This window comes from Ricinus communis, chromosome 8 (assembly GCF_019578655.1).
Source record: "Ricinus communis isolate WT05 ecotype wild-type chromosome 8, ASM1957865v1, whole genome shotgun sequence".
In the NCBI taxonomy this organism is placed as follows: Eukaryota; Viridiplantae; Streptophyta; class Magnoliopsida; order Malpighiales; family Euphorbiaceae; genus Ricinus; species Ricinus communis.
In genome coordinates, this window is record NC_063263.1 from 6,689,943 (window position 1) to 6,706,726 (window position 16,784).

A 16,784-nucleotide genomic window follows, 5' to 3' on the forward strand; every position below is an offset into this window, starting at 1 on the left:
TTCTTGAATTTGTTTCATCAATTTTTGGTTTGGTAGTTCAAAATTCGTGAAACAGGCTATCAAAGACTGAAATTCTAGGGTATCCCACAATTGTGAGATGGAGCATCCTGAACCATACTATAAGCAAGAATTTTCCACCACAGACAGCCATTGACAACTGACAAGCACTAACAGGCAAAGGATACCAAAAACAACAGCATCTTGCAAATTTTTTAAGCTCAAAGGAAGATGCAAATTTGAGAAAGTTGAGAGAATTGTGGCTAAAAGAGGTAAAACTGGAGGCTTTACAATCAGGGCAGATTATAAGATTACAGCAATGATATTTATCAATATTTGTGGTTTGATTATGTATTAATGTTGAATTCTGATGGGTTACTTGAGCTTTTAGATATTTGATAAAGATTCTAACCCCAAATTTAAGTCTATCTAGGACTACAAGCAGATGTGGTTTTCAAATTTCAACCTAGCAATCAAACCCAGGTAAGACAACAATAATTTGTCAAAGGAAAAAAAATGGACAGAAAGGAGAAAGAGACAAAAAGCATGGCTAATTAACTTAGCCCCTGTCTCTGTTAAACATCAAAATGCCAAATATAACCTTGTTAGTGGAAGAAAATCACAACTGAATAAAAAGAAAAATGCACTTGCGAGCAAAACTCTTTCCCAAACTTGCCAGTTAAAACTTGTTAACAGTAATACTGCTTTACTGCTTAAACTTTGTCATCTGTCTGGGGATTCCACTTCTCTTGAAGGTACTTCTTTCTTGTAGATAATCTTCTGAGCTTTAACGCAGATTATTTCTTGATGGGTTATCATTCTTTTCTCCTTATGGCTTCAGTAACATTAATTAGTGAATCTTTTTTTTTTTTCTAGTAATTTTATTTTTTTCTGTTATCTTTTTCTGTTTCTAAGGCTACTTTGAGGCCTTTAAAGTCAAACCATGAATTATGGTATAAGTAACAATAGAAAGTGTATAACAAAAACATTTCTAAGCCTCTTTTAGATTCCTCTTAGCTTATGCTGTTGATCCTTTTTTAGTCATCTAGTATTGATAATGATTACCAGAAAATTAGATACTAATGCAATTATTTTTAGGTTACATGGCTGCAGAACCTGTTAATGTGAATGAGTTTCAAGTTCTGGCTAAGCAAGCCCTCCCAAAAATGTACTATGATTTCTACAGTGGAGGAGCAGAAGATCAAAATACACTAAGAGAGAATGTAGAAGCATTTCAAAGAATTACGTAACATCTTAAACCTGATTGTGGTTAATGTGGAAAATAGTACACTTAGTTGTACTTAACAGTATATACTTGACTTGTCAGGTTTCGGCCTAGAGTTCTTGTGGATGTTAGTAGAATAGAAATATCTACTAATATATTGGGCTGCGCCATCTCTGCGCCTATTATGATAGCACCAACTGCTATGCACAAGCTAGCACATCCAGAAGATCTTTAACTCTAAGCTATGAATTCTTAATTGTATACCTTTTCTTTTCTGATTTCATCAGCTCTTTTTCTTTCCCCAGGAGAAATTGCTACTGCTAGAGCAGCTGCAGCATCCAACACCGTAATGGTATTCATTATAATAGAATTTGAGCTAGTTTTCTTACTTAAAGTGCTTGAATAACGACTTGATTTTTTATTTCAGGTTTTTTCCTTCTCTGCTACCTGCAGTTTGGAGGAGGTTGCTGCTAGCTGCAATGGTGTTCGTTTCTTTCAGTTATATGTAGTTGCCTGAACTCAATTTTATTTTTTCAAGTGATAGATTCTTTCCTTACCCTCAATTATAATATCAACTAACACATAGTTTATGATGATCTTTGTTTAGGTGTATAAAAGACGCGATATTGCTGCTACCTTAGTGCAGAGAGCTGAAAAGAATGGTTACAAGGCTATTGTACTAACAGTTGATACTCCAAGATACGGTCGAGGAGAAGCAGACATAAAGAATAAGTGAATATGATTTATCATTTCTTCCTCTTTCATTCTATGTACACATACTTGCTATTATGGTTTAACAATTTGGTTGAACGGAGTGGGGATGCAAGTCACAAATTGTAGTTAGTAATCTAATCAGGAAGTTGCTTCTATCGCTCAATTGGGCAGAATAAACTGCTATTTTTAGTTAGTAATCTAATTAGGAAGTTATTTCTATTGCTCAATTGAGCATAATAAACAGTGTTTTTGTCTCATGTGGACATAACTGTGCTATTTTCTGCAGACTGATAGTACCTCAGCTGAAAAATTTGGAGGGTCTCTTAACAACTGCAGTTGCATCTGTGAGTAGCATGCTTGAACTGGCAACTGAACATGCCAAATCTTCCTCTTTTTCTTTATTTTTTTTCTTTGGTTCTCAGGAACTTATCAGGATATCAATAGTTGAAGTATAAGGCTTTAGCCAAATGCCTATCAAATCCATTCTCAATGCATAGAAGATAAACTGATTTGCCTTTTCAAAGAGTTAAACCGCATATTAAAGTACAAACTAGCTAGATTTAAATCCTGCCTCTACCATCCTTGGTTCAAATTCAAGCATTTATTAATAAGCTTCATATTCTCCAATATTTAATCTGCATAATAAGATTTATTTCTCTATAATGAATTTGCAGGAAAACGGTTCAGGCTTAGAAGCTTTCAATAAAACACTCGATGCTTCTTTCTGTTGGAAGGTGTGGACCAACAAACAACTCCTTGCTTCAGGCTGCATTTTAACTTGCTGTTTAGAATCATTATTTTTGGTTAGCCATATGATCACTTGAATTTTGTAGCATTCTTGATTATTACAGTTGGAAATGAATTGATTTTCACTTGCAACAGAATTGATTTTTATGTTGCTTGTACATTGCAGGATGTAGAATGGTTAAAATCTATTACAGACTTGCCAATTCTGATCAAGGGAGTACTTACTGGTGAAGATGGTATAATCAACGCACCTTCTGATAGCATTCGCATCCCACCTGAGTGCTTATATGCCTCTCGGTTTTATGTGGTCAAATAGGTTGTTCATTTACTGTATGTATTATTATTGGCAGCTGTGAAGGCTGTGGAAATAGGCGTTTCAGGAATTATTGTCTCCAATCATGGAGCTCGCCAGCTAGATTACACTCCTGCCACTATTTCTGCTCTGGAAGAGGTAATCAAATTTTACAAAATCTTAAAAATCTCAATTCTCAAGGAAGATATTCCCACTGAAGTTCTACTCGAGTACTGGTATTGCAGGTTGTTCATGCTATTGGAGGAAGAGTTCCAGTTCTCCTTGATGGAGGAATACGGTGAGGAACTGATGTTTTTAAGGCATTGGCACTTGGTGCACAAGCAGTCCTTGTGAGCTCACTCGTCGAGCTATCAGACTATCTGAATGAATGAACTTCGTATTGCACTTGGAAATACTGCAACGGTAACTGATGGAAATCAACTCCACTGCAGGTTGGAAGGCCTGTTATCTATGGTTTGGCAGTGCAAGGAGAACACGGAGTGAGACAGGTAATGAAAATGCTCAAGGATGAACTTGAGCTCACCATGGCCCTGTCTGCCTGTCCTAGTCTGAAAGATATTACGAGGAGTCATGTGAGGACAGAGCGCGACAGACTCCAATCTATGCTCTAATGCTGTCACAATCCCTAGAAAAAGTTTTATGCATTCAACAAGGACTTGCAAATATTTATTTTCATGGCTTGAATCACCCCTCTATCAAATATTAGTAAAAATATTGGTTGGATTATTTTCATTTGGGTTGCAATCATCGTAATGGAAATTTCAGTTTTTGGTAACAGAAAAAAAAGACATGTTGCTTTTTGGTCCTGAACTTTGATGTTTAACTGCAGAAATGAGGAACTACATTTTTCTCATTCTTTCTCTTCCTTACTCAACTTTCCCTCACTTTCTTCCACTTTCCATTCTTCCTTTGGTTGCCAAACAAGCCCAGATATCAGGATAAATACTGCTAGACCAGACAGAACACGGGAAGGCTTACAGTAAACTTTCATAGCCATCACTCCTTCAGGTAATTTTTCCATAGCAATAATACAGATCAAGCCCGCATTTTCAGAATAGCTTTCAAAGAGGGTTGTTTGGTAAAGTGATTGAAAAGCCCTTCCATATTGCATGTGATTACGTCCCAAACTCCTATTCTGATTACATGACTACTGGGCCCATAGTGTTTGTCATTGCATGAGAATTGCACTCCTTGTCTTTTGAACCATCGATACCTTGTTGACAGAGACAATTAAACTAATCCATCTGTGACTTGTTAACAGAAAAGAAAAAGAATTAATGGCAACCAAAATGGTATACACAACTTCTGTTTCAGTTATCATTTGATTAGAAATCTGGCCAAACATATTGCCGGCTCTCTTAAAGGTACAGATTCTTCTTGTACTCAACTTTCTTTAATTGCAAATAGTTTCTTGATGTCATATCAATTTTTTTCTTTTTCCTTTTCTGGTTTTAAAGATATTAGTAAACTATTATTGCAGCTTTTCTACTATATCTGCATATCAAGTATAAGCAAAAGCAAAATTACCTCTTGGGAAATAACTAAGTCCACAGCTTCTTATATACATATGTGCCAACGGAAAGATTGGTCTGACTTCTGGTTTTCTAATAGCAAACTTGTTTACATATAGTGTTTTCAGCTGGTGTAGTTATTTCTGCTCTCTCTTTCAACAACTGTTTAAGCCTGTTATTTTTTTTTTTCTAACAGTTCTTCCATTTAGCTTTCTTGTATTCCTTTTGTCTTGAGTTTTGCCCCTTCTCTTTCTTTGTCCTTGATATATGCCTAGCTAAATAGGGACCTCCTAAATCAATCATGATCAACACTCCTCCGATCATCCCGAACACCTAAATACTATAAACACCAAACTCCTACCAAGATCGCTTAATTAGTTAATACGCATACTCCCACATGATGACCGAGAAAATAGGATATCGTGTCCCATTACACCTATTTCGGAATTTACTCCTCATGTCCAACTTCACCTGCAAGACAGTACTATAAATATCCTACTGTATTTCAGTTACGAGGTAACGCAATTACAACCCTTTATACACCTTATCCCAACATTCACTCACATGCTGCTAACTTAAACATCGGAGTGGTTTTCCAAGTACCACACCTGAGACCTCTTAACTTGTTTTCTTGCAGATATCTAGGAGATCTCCAAGTTGAATTCATACAGTTGTCGATCTATTCCAGACTGTATCAAATGGCGCAGTGAGTGTGGACACACCTTCAATGATTTTGTTTAGCATTCGAATGGATCCATCTTCAAGCGAAAGCCTTCCTTCATTGAATTTTTCCCTCGAAATGACAATTGAAAGGGTGGGAAATGTTCAAGACCCCGCTACTGAAAACATCACCCCAGACCTAATAACCCAGTTACAGTACAAACCCTCCACCATCAGCTGGCTGAGTTCAATGCTCTCCTTAGAGACATTAAGCAATCGTTTGGAAAAAAATCACCCAATATCACCCCTGACAATTCAATCCTCTCTGTCCCTAATGACCAAAGAGCCAAAGACAAAGGAAAACAACCAATGCACCCTGAGAACCTGAAAAGGAATACCCCCACTCTTGAACCGTCACTTGTGTGCCTTGATGTAGAAGCTTATGATGGCCCTTGGTCGAAAGGGGAGCCGAAACAGAGACTCGCCTTTCAAAAGCTTGAACCATCACTTGTGCGCCTTGATGTAGAAGCTTATGATGGCCCTTAGCCTAAAGGGGAGCCGAAACAGAGACCGCCTTGCAAAAGCTTTGAAAGGCGAGTTGGGAATGTTATGAACAAAATTAGGGTACACTTACAATGATGTTGATTTCAGCATGCGTACTGACTCTTTACTCTTGGATGAGCTCATCCTAGCCGAATTCCCACCCAAGTTTAAACACCTGCCTAATCTAGAATCTTACGATGGCTACTCCTGCCCTAAAAGTCACATTCACAAATACCGAGCCATTATCAACATTCAGACTTACCAGGACCATGTTTTGTGTAAGCTCTTCTCAACTACCCTGAAAGGGATTACTCAGGAATGGTACCAGAGTCTACCACCAAGGAGTGTGGGGAGCTTTGCCCAGCTCTCAAGCTTGTTACAAGCCCGGTTTATTGCATCTATCCCGCCCAAAAACTATCAACCGACCTGTTGAGAATCACCCAAAGGGAAGGAGAAAGCTTATGGAAGTTCATAGAATGCTTCAATAAGGAAGTAATACAAATCGAGGATTTAAATATGGAGATTGCTTACATCGCCATGCCAGGGACCTCGAACGAGGATCTGGAAAGGAACTATTGTCAAAACCGCCTAAGACGATCTCCTCTCTAATGGCTATTGCCTAGACACACATTCGCATTGATGATAGAATGAGAGAATTTGCTATCAATCCAAGACCACCAATCAAAGGCAAGAAAAAGAGTATCAAGAGAGAACTTCAGAGTCCGACAAATTCGAAAACAGAAGCAGTCAATCTCGAAAAGGCTCGGCAGACCACCATTACACCCCCCTGAATGACTCTCAATCTCACATTCTCTTGTGGATCAAGGATTCTAAAGAACAAATTCGTTGGTCCAAAAGAATGAGCTAGGAATCAGTGGGAAGGAGGAACAACAATAGATACTGCTAATTCCACAAGGACCGAGGCCATGACACATAAAATTGTTGTCATTTAAAGGAGGAAATTGAAAAGCTGATTCAATGAGGCATATTGGGAAAGTTTGTGAAAAAAGATGAGGGGGGAAATAGTAGTCGATCGTCTGAAGAGGATGAAAATTCTAAGCCTAAAAAATAAAAAAGAGAAGTTGCCAAAGTTATTAATATCGTGTTTAAGGGAAACATTAGTGGAGATAGCGCCACAAAGAGGAAGCAAGTCATACGATCGGTGTATTCTATCACAGCAAGAGGAGAGTTCGGAAAAAAATTTGGACCTGTCAGATTTTTCGACTCCGATGGCCAGGGAATCCTAAACTCTTACAATGATGCTTTAGTAGTAAAAGGCTATCTCAACAACTTATTAGTCAAGCAAATCTTAGTCGATGATGGGAGTTCGGTGAATATGGTTACAATGTCGGTCTTCCTTAGGACTTAAACGAAGCCAACTAACACTAGTTCCGCCCTTCTTATCAGATTGGGAGGAAAGGCGGTCCCAGTCAAGGGATCCATTCACCTGGACGTCGAACTCGGAGATGGAGTGTTGGTAAAAGAGATAAGGATGGAGTTCATGGTAGTAGATATGGCGTTCGCCTATAATGCCATTATCGGAAGACCCCTTCTGCACGACACTTGTGCTTGTATGTGCATTCAGTATTTTGACAATAAAGATTCCTACTCCTAGAGGAGAGGTCGTGGTAAAGGGAGATCAGAAGATAGCAAGGGAAGCATATTGCACGGCCTTGAAGGAGGTGTCTCCGACCCTTCAGATGGAAGCTGAACCAGAACAGAAGGACAAAGCTAAATCGGATGAAGATACCGAGTTAATAGAGATAGCACCGGGAAAGGCAATACAGATCGAAAAATATCTTTCTGAATAGGTAACAAATGATTAGTTAGTTGTACTAAAAGCAAAGAAGCAAGCCTTTGCGTGGAGCACTGCAGAACTCACTAGAGTTGATAAAACAGTTATCATACACAAGCTCTCTATCAACTCAGCCGTAAAACCTATTATGTAGAAAAGGAGGAAGCATTCTCCGAAAAAACAGCTTGCCATCGCAGAAGAGGTCAAGAAACTGCTAGAAGCTAAGATGATTAGAGAAATGCATTATCCGAAGTTGCTAGCGAACGTGGTGCTTGTAAAAAAAGCAAATGGGTCGTTCAAGAAGTGCGTAGACTTCACTGACCTGAATAAGGCATGCGCAAAAGACAACCATCCTCTTCCCAGCATAGGTCATCTGGTAGACTCTACTGCTAGTCATGCATTGTACACATTCCTAGATGCCAAGGCATGCTATCATCAGATCGCCATGCATGAAGTAGATGAAGAAAAAACCTCCTTTATAATGGACCAGGGTGGGTTTCTATTATCAAAAAAAGCCTTTTGGCCTAAAAAATGCCGGAGCCACATACCAACGATTAGTAAATTACATGTTTAAAGACCGTATCGGAAAAAACATGGAAGTATATGTTCACGATATGATCATAAAGAGCAGACGAGCACAAGATCACCAAAAGACATGGAAGAGGTCCTGAGCATCCACATCTCCTACAATATGAAGTTGAACCTGGAAAAATGTGTCTTTGGCATGCAGGCGGGAAAATATCTAGGGTACATGTTGTCTTAGAGGGGCATTGAAGCCAATCCGGAAAAAATAGAGGCAATCCTCCAAATCAAACACCCCCCCCCCCCCCCCCCCCCCAAAAAAAAAAAATATTAACGAGATACAAGAGCTTAATAGGAGGATCACAGCTCTGGGCCGATTTATGTCATGCTCGGTAAGGAGGTGCTTACCGTTCTTTAAAACTCTAAAGAATTTGAAGAACTTTGAATGGAAAGTGAGTGCTATCAAGCTTTTGAGGAACTTAAGAAGTTCTTATCATTGCCTCCACTACTTAGTAGACCCATCTCGGAGGAAACACTATTCATGTACTTAGTAAGCACCCCCCGAGACCATCGTGGTAGTTCTGGTTAGAGAAGAAGAAGGAGAGCAAAAGCCTATCTGCTATGTTAGTCGTGTATTGCATGATGTCGAACTAAGATAACCGAAGTTGGAAATGCACGCCCTGGCCCTTATACATGGCCTTCTAGAAATTGACGCACTATTGTGAAGCCCATCAAGTGGTAGTCCACACGGACCTCCCACTTCAGAAGATACTCCACAAAGCAGAAACATCAGGGCATATCGCGGAATGGGCTGTTAAAATTGGAAGCCTTAGAATACAGTATGAGTTGCGGAGGGCGATGAAAAGTCAAATCCTAGCTAACTTTGTGGCAAAGCTCACATCCGTAGACCAAATAATGAAAGCACGGAAAAGAAGCCTGGCAAATATACATAGATGGAGTAATATGTTCAAAAGGCTCGGGATTGAGGATCGTCATAAAAGGCCCCCGCATGATCAGCTTAGAATATGCTATCAAGGTAACCTTCTCGATCTCTAATAATGCAACAGAATATGAGGCTTTTCTAACCGGGTTAACTTTAGTGCAAGAGATCTGCTTAGAAAATATGGTCATCAACAGTGAATCACAGCTGGTGGTAAACTAGGTAAAGGAGAATTCCTAACTAAGAAGCCAGTGCTCAAGAAGTACATGGACATTGCCTGCCAAAAGCTTATATCAGGGGAAAAAGAAAGAGAAAGTTGGATACTTAAGCAGATCCCGAGGTCGGAACAAATTAGAGCAGATGAGATCATTAGAGCGATAGCAATGGAAAAAAATGAAATACCTCCGTCACTTGCAAGTAGAAATGCGATGAACACCGACAATCAAGATTAAGGAGGTAGCAGTAATAGAATGCCGAGGAACCTGGATGTAGCCCATTATCCAATATTTGTCAGAGGAAGTTGTTCCAGAGGATAAGAAGGAAGCAAGAAAGCTGGTAGCAAAGGCAGCAAGGTGGACATGCAATGATTCCTTGGCGAGCTTTATAGGCGCTCCTTCACCCATCCATGGCTGAAACACATCTCAGCTAAAAAAGGAATGGAAGTGTTAAAAGAAATCCATGAGAGAGATAGTTGAGCACACAAAGCAAGTACTTGCCTTACAAGGACTTTGCTACAAGGATACTACTAGCCTGATATGAAAAGAGATGCAATAAGCTTGGTTCGCCACTGCCACAAATGTCAGGAGCACGCCAATGTGTAGAGGAAGCTGACCATGGAAATCACCAACATAGGGTGTGCCTGGCCCTTCATGCAGTGGGGTATGGACATCTTAGGCCCTTTCACAACAGATGCCGGAAAACCAAATTCCAAGTTGTGGTTGTAGACCATTTTCACCAAGTGGATAGAGGCAGAACCTCTAGCAAAGATCACCTAGAAGTACATCACTAACTCTTTTTTTAAGTTTGTTTTATCTAGGTTCGGAGTACCCAAGGTCTGAATCACAGATAACCGTAAAACAGTTTGCTTTCGCAAAACTCAAAGCTTTTGCGAAGAACGACACATCACCTTGCATTTCACTTTAGTAGCTCATCACCAAACCAATGGCCAAGCTAAAGTCACCAACAAAATCATCTTGCAAGGATTAAAAAAGAGGCTCGACCAACATAAAGGAAGATTGGTAGAAGAATTATACCGAGTCCTATGGAGTTACAGAACCACAACACGAGAACCCACAAGGGAGACACCTTTCTCCCTGACATACAGATTAGAAGTAGTTATTCCCATAGAACTCGGTATCTCAAGCCACAAGACAGAACATGCCAAACTTGACTCAAATGAGGCTGAAGTCAGAGCGAATCTAGATCTAGCAGAAGAATTCAAAGAGCAAGCGAAAGAGCGCATGGCAGCCTACAGACAAAGGATGTCAAAGTACCACAATAAGAAAGTCAAATAACAACTATTCCAGGAAGAAGAGCTGGTGTTCCGCAAAACTGAGATTGTTAAAGGTGATGCAGGCATAGGAAAGCTACAGCCTAACTCGGAAGGACAATTTAAGATCGCCAAAATGCTTAAGTTTGGAGAATACAAGCTACAAAACATGCAAGGAAGGCTGTTGCCCAGAACTTGGAACTCGAACCTCGGACAACATGAAAAAGAACTACCCATAAGTGCGACTGACTTTTGTTTTCAGTGTTTCTCTATTCCATCATTAATGACCATTAGGATGTAACCTTTATTATTAATATATTATGTCCCATCGTTTCAATAATTTTAAGGTATTTTGCGTTGCATCAGTTCTTCTAGGATAGACAAATTCGCCCTTGAATTGCTAGTTGCATCATCATCTGAAGGATCACCATGGAAGGGAATTAAATGCTTCACATTAAACACATATGCAATGCGAATATTGACAATTTCAAAGTAAGAATAACAATATTTGAACATTTTTTCTACTGATTTCGTGTATTACATCAAAGACTAACTTTCTATATATACAGCTTTAGTATCGACATATTAAGAGATATATCAGGCTTCTAATTTTCCTAAAAAACAGTCTCAAATAAGGGATTTTCCCTATTCTAATTGTATAATAAGTAGATAGTTATATGCTTGCTGTACAAATAATCCATATAAGGAAATGCTAATTAAATGCTAGTTCCTTGATATCCTCCCCCCTCAAATTGATGCGGGTAAGGAAAGAATCATCAATTTGCTAGTGAGAAACTGATGTCTAGTACGAGTCATTGGCTTAGTGAAGATATAAAAAATCTGAAAATCTGAGGATATATGTGGAAGAGTGATCACTTGGTGGTCATAAGCTTCACGGACAGAGTGATAATCCATTTCAATATGCTTTGTCTATTCATGAAACACTGAATTGGCAATAATTTTAATAGCACTAATGTTGTCAGCATATAGTGCAGTAGGCTGATTTTGAGAAAAACCAAGCTTGGAAAGAAGACCTTGTAGCCACACAATTTCAGAGTAGGCAGTCAACATTGTGCGATATTCAACCTTAGTGGAGGATTTCGATATGCAATCTTGCTTCTTGCATTTCCAAGAAATTAGTGCATCTCCAGGATACATACACCATCTAGTAGTGAAGCACGTAAGCACGTAACTGAAGTGATGAGAATCCATATAGCACAAGGAATTCTAATGATGGAAATCCTACTTACTCAAGGAATCCTATTTCAACAAGGAATCCTAATTCTACTAAGAATCCTAATTCATCAAGGAGTCCTGATGACATTAGGAGTTCTATTCCTAGTCTTATTATTAATTTTTTCCTTATCATTATAGAACTAGGTTTTTTTAAAACCTATATAGGCTAGTACGAATTTCTATATAAAGGGAGTTGTTGAATATTGATTATTTTGGAGTTAATTCTCTTCTTTTGTTCTTATGAACTTGGTGAATTTATCAAGTGAAAGCTTGGTATTTTACAAACTTAGTTTAATCGAAATTTTTGTTTATGTTAAATAACCCTTAATTCTTTATAATTAAGGTTCTTAAGCACAAGTTATTTAAGGGTCTTGTTGGGAGTTAGAGTTTCTTTGCTTGATTAGATGAACGATCTTTGGTGAAGACATCAACATTAAATACGGGTTTGGCACAAGTTAGCCACGTTCGTATCATTTGGTATCATAGCTTTGGCTCATTAATCAAGTACGTTTCCTTTAAATTTTTAGTTAATTCATTTTCTTTAATGTTAAAAAAAATCTTAATATGTTATTTTTTTCTTCTTTGTGATTTCTTTTCTTGTCTAGAGTACTCTTCTTGTTCAATTTGTATTCCTTGCTATTTTTAGAGTCCAATTCGTTTTCCCTTTGTTTAAATGTTAAATATGTTCTTTATTCTACATAAATCAAAGTTGTCCTTTTCATTTAATTCATTCATCAAACTTAGTTCTTTGTTAATTCATCTTATTCTTGTGTGTTTTATTATGTCTCGACTTAATCTTGGTCATGAAGTCTAGTTCTGTTTTCTTAGTTTGTGTTCTTGTGTGTTCTAAATTTGATTCGTTGGTTATTGAGCCGTTACAACTTTGGTTATTTGATAATTGATTATTTTAGCCTTTATAAGCACCGAAGGTTAGGGTTTGAGTGTTAAACATGTGAGATTGTGTGTGTGAGATATTTTGTCAAAAGGAGTTTGCTAAAGGACGTCGAGATCTTCTTTATCAATCTTATGATAGATTGTGGGGATGAAAGAATGATGATTATTATGAAAGTGTCGATGAAATTTTTATAATCCTAAACCTAAGTCAAAGAAGATAGAAAGACAATGGCATCAAGATTTTAATGATGAACTTTCAAAGGATATAAAATCTTTAAGGAGCAACCTGGATTCACTTAAATATAGTTTTGAAGATTTAAAGGGGTTGGTCCATCGTTATGCTAAGCATTTTGAAGATGAAGCCGAGTCTAAGCCATCTTTAGAAACTAAAATTGATGATCTAGAGAAGGTAAATTGCTCTACTGATGTCAATGAAGAATTTAAAGATATGATTATTAAAGATGGCGAGGAAGACAATGATTTGCCACCTTTAAGTGAGTCCAAAATTGAAGAGATCATTGTCGGAGATAAGGCAAAAGTTGAGTTAGTGAAGAGTGAAATTGTGCTACTTGATGTAATGAGTCTTTTGAGCATGTTAATTTTGTTGGCATTTAAAGCATTATTTGTTCTAACGTTCCTTTAACAGCTTTTTTAAAAGATTTGTAGATCGATAATGAGTTCTTATTGTTCTTTTAAGATTATATGTTTGCTTTTTTCACAATATTCAGGCAAGATTCGAGGATGAATCTTTTCAAAGAAAGGGGGAATGATGAGAACCCATGTAGCACAAGGAATTCTACTTCAACAAGAAATTCTAATGATGCAAATTCTACTTGCTCAAGGAATCTTGCTTCAACAAGGAGTCATAATTCCACTAGAAATCCTAATCCAGCAAGGAGTCCTGATGACATTAGGAGTTCAAGCAACAAAAAGAATCATATTTCCACTAGGAATCTAATCCAACTAGGAGTCTTAGTCAGATTCAAAGTTTAAGTGAGATTGGGCTTGATCAAAACAATAGGCCTCAAGATACTTTTGTCAACTTAATCTAATATATAGAGGGATAAACAAGTCAAGATAAGCCCAAAATAGATAAGTCAAGCTATTTGGAGTCCAATACTTAAGCATGAGCCACTTATTACATGTTACTTAAACTCAAATGTCATGTCTATTATATGGGCTAGGGTTGGACGAATTTTTGGAGTATTTGCTAATAGTTAGGAGTCTTGCTTTAAGTTATCTATTTAGTTTAGGAGTCCTACTCCTAATCTTATGATTATTTATTTAAGAATTACTATAGAATTAGGTTTTTTTAAGGCCTATATAAGCTAGTACGAATTTCTATGTAAAGGGAGCTGTTGAATATTGATTATTTTGGAGTTAATTCTTTTCTTTTGTTTTTTATGAACTTTGTGAATTTATTAAGTGAAGGCTTAGTATTTTACAAACTTAGTTTAATGTAAACTTTTGTTTATGTTAAATAACCCTTAATTCTTTATAATTAAAGTGCTTAAGTACAAGTTATTTAAGGGTTTTGTTGGGAGTTAGAGTTTTTTTGCTTGATTAGGTGAATGATCCTTGGTGAAGACATCAACATTGAATACGAGTTTGGCACAAGTTAGCCATGTTCTTGGGAGGAATCAACTAGAAAGAATAATCCCCTAGTAGGTGAACCAATGAGATAACGAATGATGCAGTGTACAACAGCTAAATGAAGATACTTAGGGGATTGCATGAAAGTGCTGACCTTGTTAAGAACATATGAAATGTCTGATCGAGTAACCGTCAAGTAATAAGGCTACCAACCGGTCGCCTATAGGTGGTCTCATCGAGCAAGGAATCCCCTTCATCCTTATGGTGCTTGACTTTTAATTCCATTGGGGTATTAACTGACTTAGCATCCTTGAGGCTATCCAATGTAATAAGATTTTGAATATATTTTTATTGATTCAAAGATATTCCATATGGATGAGAGTTGACTTTAAGACCCAAAAAGTAAGTTAGGTGACCAAGATTTTTCATTTGGAAACAACTTCTTAACATAGTATGAACTTCACCAATAAAAACATTGTCATTACCAGTAATGACAATGTCATCCACATAAACAAGAAGTATAAGCATACCCACAGTAGACTGGCGAAGAAAAAAAATGAATCATACTGACTTTATGTAAACTGAGAGCGAAGTAGAGTGTTGAGGAACTTCTCAAACTATGCTCGTGGAGCTTGCTCCAATCCATATAGAGAATGCCTAATTTTACATACATCGTCTAGAGAGGTTGTGGTCATACCAGATGGAAGTTTCATATAGACTTCTTCTTTAAGGTCACCATGCAAAAACACATTTTTACATCCATATGATGTAACAGCCAACTCAGCAATGACAAGAATAGTTCTAATGTGATAATCTTTGCAACCAGAGCAAAACTCTCATCATAATCAAGCCCGAACTCTTGCTTATTACCAAATGCTACTAATCGAGCTTTGTAACGATCTAAGGAGCCATCACATTTAATTTTAATAGAAAATACCCATTTGCTGCCAATAGGCTTGATGGACAGTGGGCACTTTACAATGTCCCAAGTGTGGTTTTCTTCAAGAGCTTGTATTTACTGCTTATTGCCAACACTCAATGCTCCATAGCTTGCTTATAAAAGGAAGGAATAGAAACCGAAGACAAAGTGGTGGTTAGTGAAATTGAATTTTTGAAACCATATCGTTCAAGAGGTTTTAAAGTTCGAGTGCTACGACGGAGAGAAGATGATATCTGGACAGTGTTAAGAGCAAGATCGACCACTAGAGGCTATAAGCGAGGCTAATTCATGTTGTAGAGCAGGTCGATGACGTCTTTTTATAAACCAGTCCCGGTTTGAATCTCTCATAATCTGCAGAATGGTCAAAGAAAGAAGGAAGAACAAACATTGAAGATGATTCCAAAGGGAAAGAAGTAGGGAAGAAGGGTTGATTTTCAAAGAAAAAAACATTTCGAGAAATAAAATTTCTTTTAAGATGAGGATCATAACATATAAAACCTTTTGATTTGCAGCATATCTAAGAAGACACATTTGGCCAATTGAGTAGTGAGTTTTGTCCTTTCATGAGGAGGAAGATTAACAAAACACACAGATCCAAAAACATAAAGAGAGGAGTAATATGGAGTAAAACCAAACAATCGAACAAAAGGAGAATCATTATGTAAGATAAGAGATGGAAGTCGATTAATTAAATGCATAATGGTGGACAATGCTTCACACAAAAAACTAAGAGGAACATAAGTTTTAAGTAATAGAGTTCTCACAGTATCAAGAAGATGGCAATTTTTTTGCTCAATTATTTCATTTTGTTATGGAGTATAAGGGCCAAAGCGCTAAGACAAAATACCATGATCTTGAAGAAAGGTTTTGAAAATCTAGTGACATGTATTCCCCTCCCGAATCAGATTGCAGAATTTTAATTTTTTTAGAAAATTGAGTCTAAATTAGGGCTAGAAATTTTTTGAAAATAGAAAACACCTCGCTTTTTATCAAAGAAAATAAATCCAAGTGAAATTACTATAATCATTAATGAATATGATAAAATATTTAAAGTGTCCATGAGAAATACAGGTGCAATACCACAAACATCGCTATGTATAAGATCAAAACATTTGGTCACAGGAGAATGATGTAAAGGAAATGGTAGAACTTTGCTTTTATCGATTTTGCAAATAAAACAATCAAACTGAATAGAATCAAGAGTCTGAGAATTTTTATTGCCAATGAACCTAATTTTGAATAAAGTACGAAGTACATGAGCATTAGGATGCCCTAGCATTTATGGCATACTTTACTATCAATTTGAGCAGAAAAACAACTGGCAACAACTGATAGAGAGACTGGAATAGAAGGTAAAGATGCTAGATTTAGAGGAATGAAAAGAGGAAAGAGACGTCCCACTTTAGGCCCCTTTGCGATCATCTTTCTGGACGCTTGAACATACAGTCATTGTCAACCAACTAACCAACTAAAATAAGGTTTATTGATAATGTAGGAGACACCAAAACATTAGTTAGAGATGGAGAAGCATCACCAACAACCAAGATAGGTAAAGAGTCACCACTGGCAGTAAGGATTTTCAACTGGCCATCATACTTTTTGACTTTCAAAAGTGGAGTTACTGAGTTGGTCATGTGATCTGAGGCGCCCGAGTCAAAATACGTA

General features: G+C 37.4%; 1 protein-coding gene across 3 annotated transcripts; it reads left to right on the forward strand.

The window, feature by feature from the left end:
• Nucleotides 1-280: 280 nt before the first annotated feature.
• Nucleotides 281-4,004, forward strand: LOC8260439 (peroxisomal (S)-2-hydroxyacid oxidase GLO4). Of its 3 annotated transcripts, none has more exons than XM_025159130.2 (11): nucleotides 281-752; nucleotides 1,096-1,243; nucleotides 1,325-1,574; nucleotides 1,650-1,727; nucleotides 1,830-1,954; nucleotides 2,223-2,280; nucleotides 2,611-2,739; nucleotides 2,850-2,919; nucleotides 3,034-3,134; nucleotides 3,221-3,325; nucleotides 3,428-4,004. In XM_025159130.2, the coding sequence occupies exons 3-10, from the start codon at nucleotides 1,572-1,574 to the stop codon at nucleotides 3,275-3,277; spliced, it is 621 nt and encodes a 206-aa protein (XP_025014898.1). In that variant the 5' UTR covers nucleotides 281-752; nucleotides 1,096-1,243; nucleotides 1,325-1,571; the 3' UTR covers nucleotides 3,278-3,325; nucleotides 3,428-4,004. The 3 variants fall into 3 exon arrangements, with proteins under 3 accessions (XP_025014898.1, XP_025014897.1, XP_025014899.1); XM_025159129.2 differs by having other exon boundaries at nucleotides 284-752; nucleotides 3,221-3,273; XM_025159131.2 differs by having other exon boundaries at nucleotides 290-752; nucleotides 2,611-2,670; nucleotides 3,221-3,273.
• Nucleotides 4,005-16,784: the final 12,780 nt, after the last annotated feature.

Bases quoted from the DNA above. Each gene is read 5' to 3' on its own strand.
- LOC8260439 (XM_025159129.2), top strand. The intron at 1,728-1,829 runs GTAGTTGCCTGA...ATCTTTGTTTAG, and splicing joins TTCGTTTCTTTCAGTTATAT to GTGTATAAAAGACGCGATAT. The intron at 1,955-2,222 runs GTGAATATGATT...TATTTTCTGCAG, and splicing joins GAAGCAGACATAAAGAATAA to ACTGATAGTACCTCAGCTGA.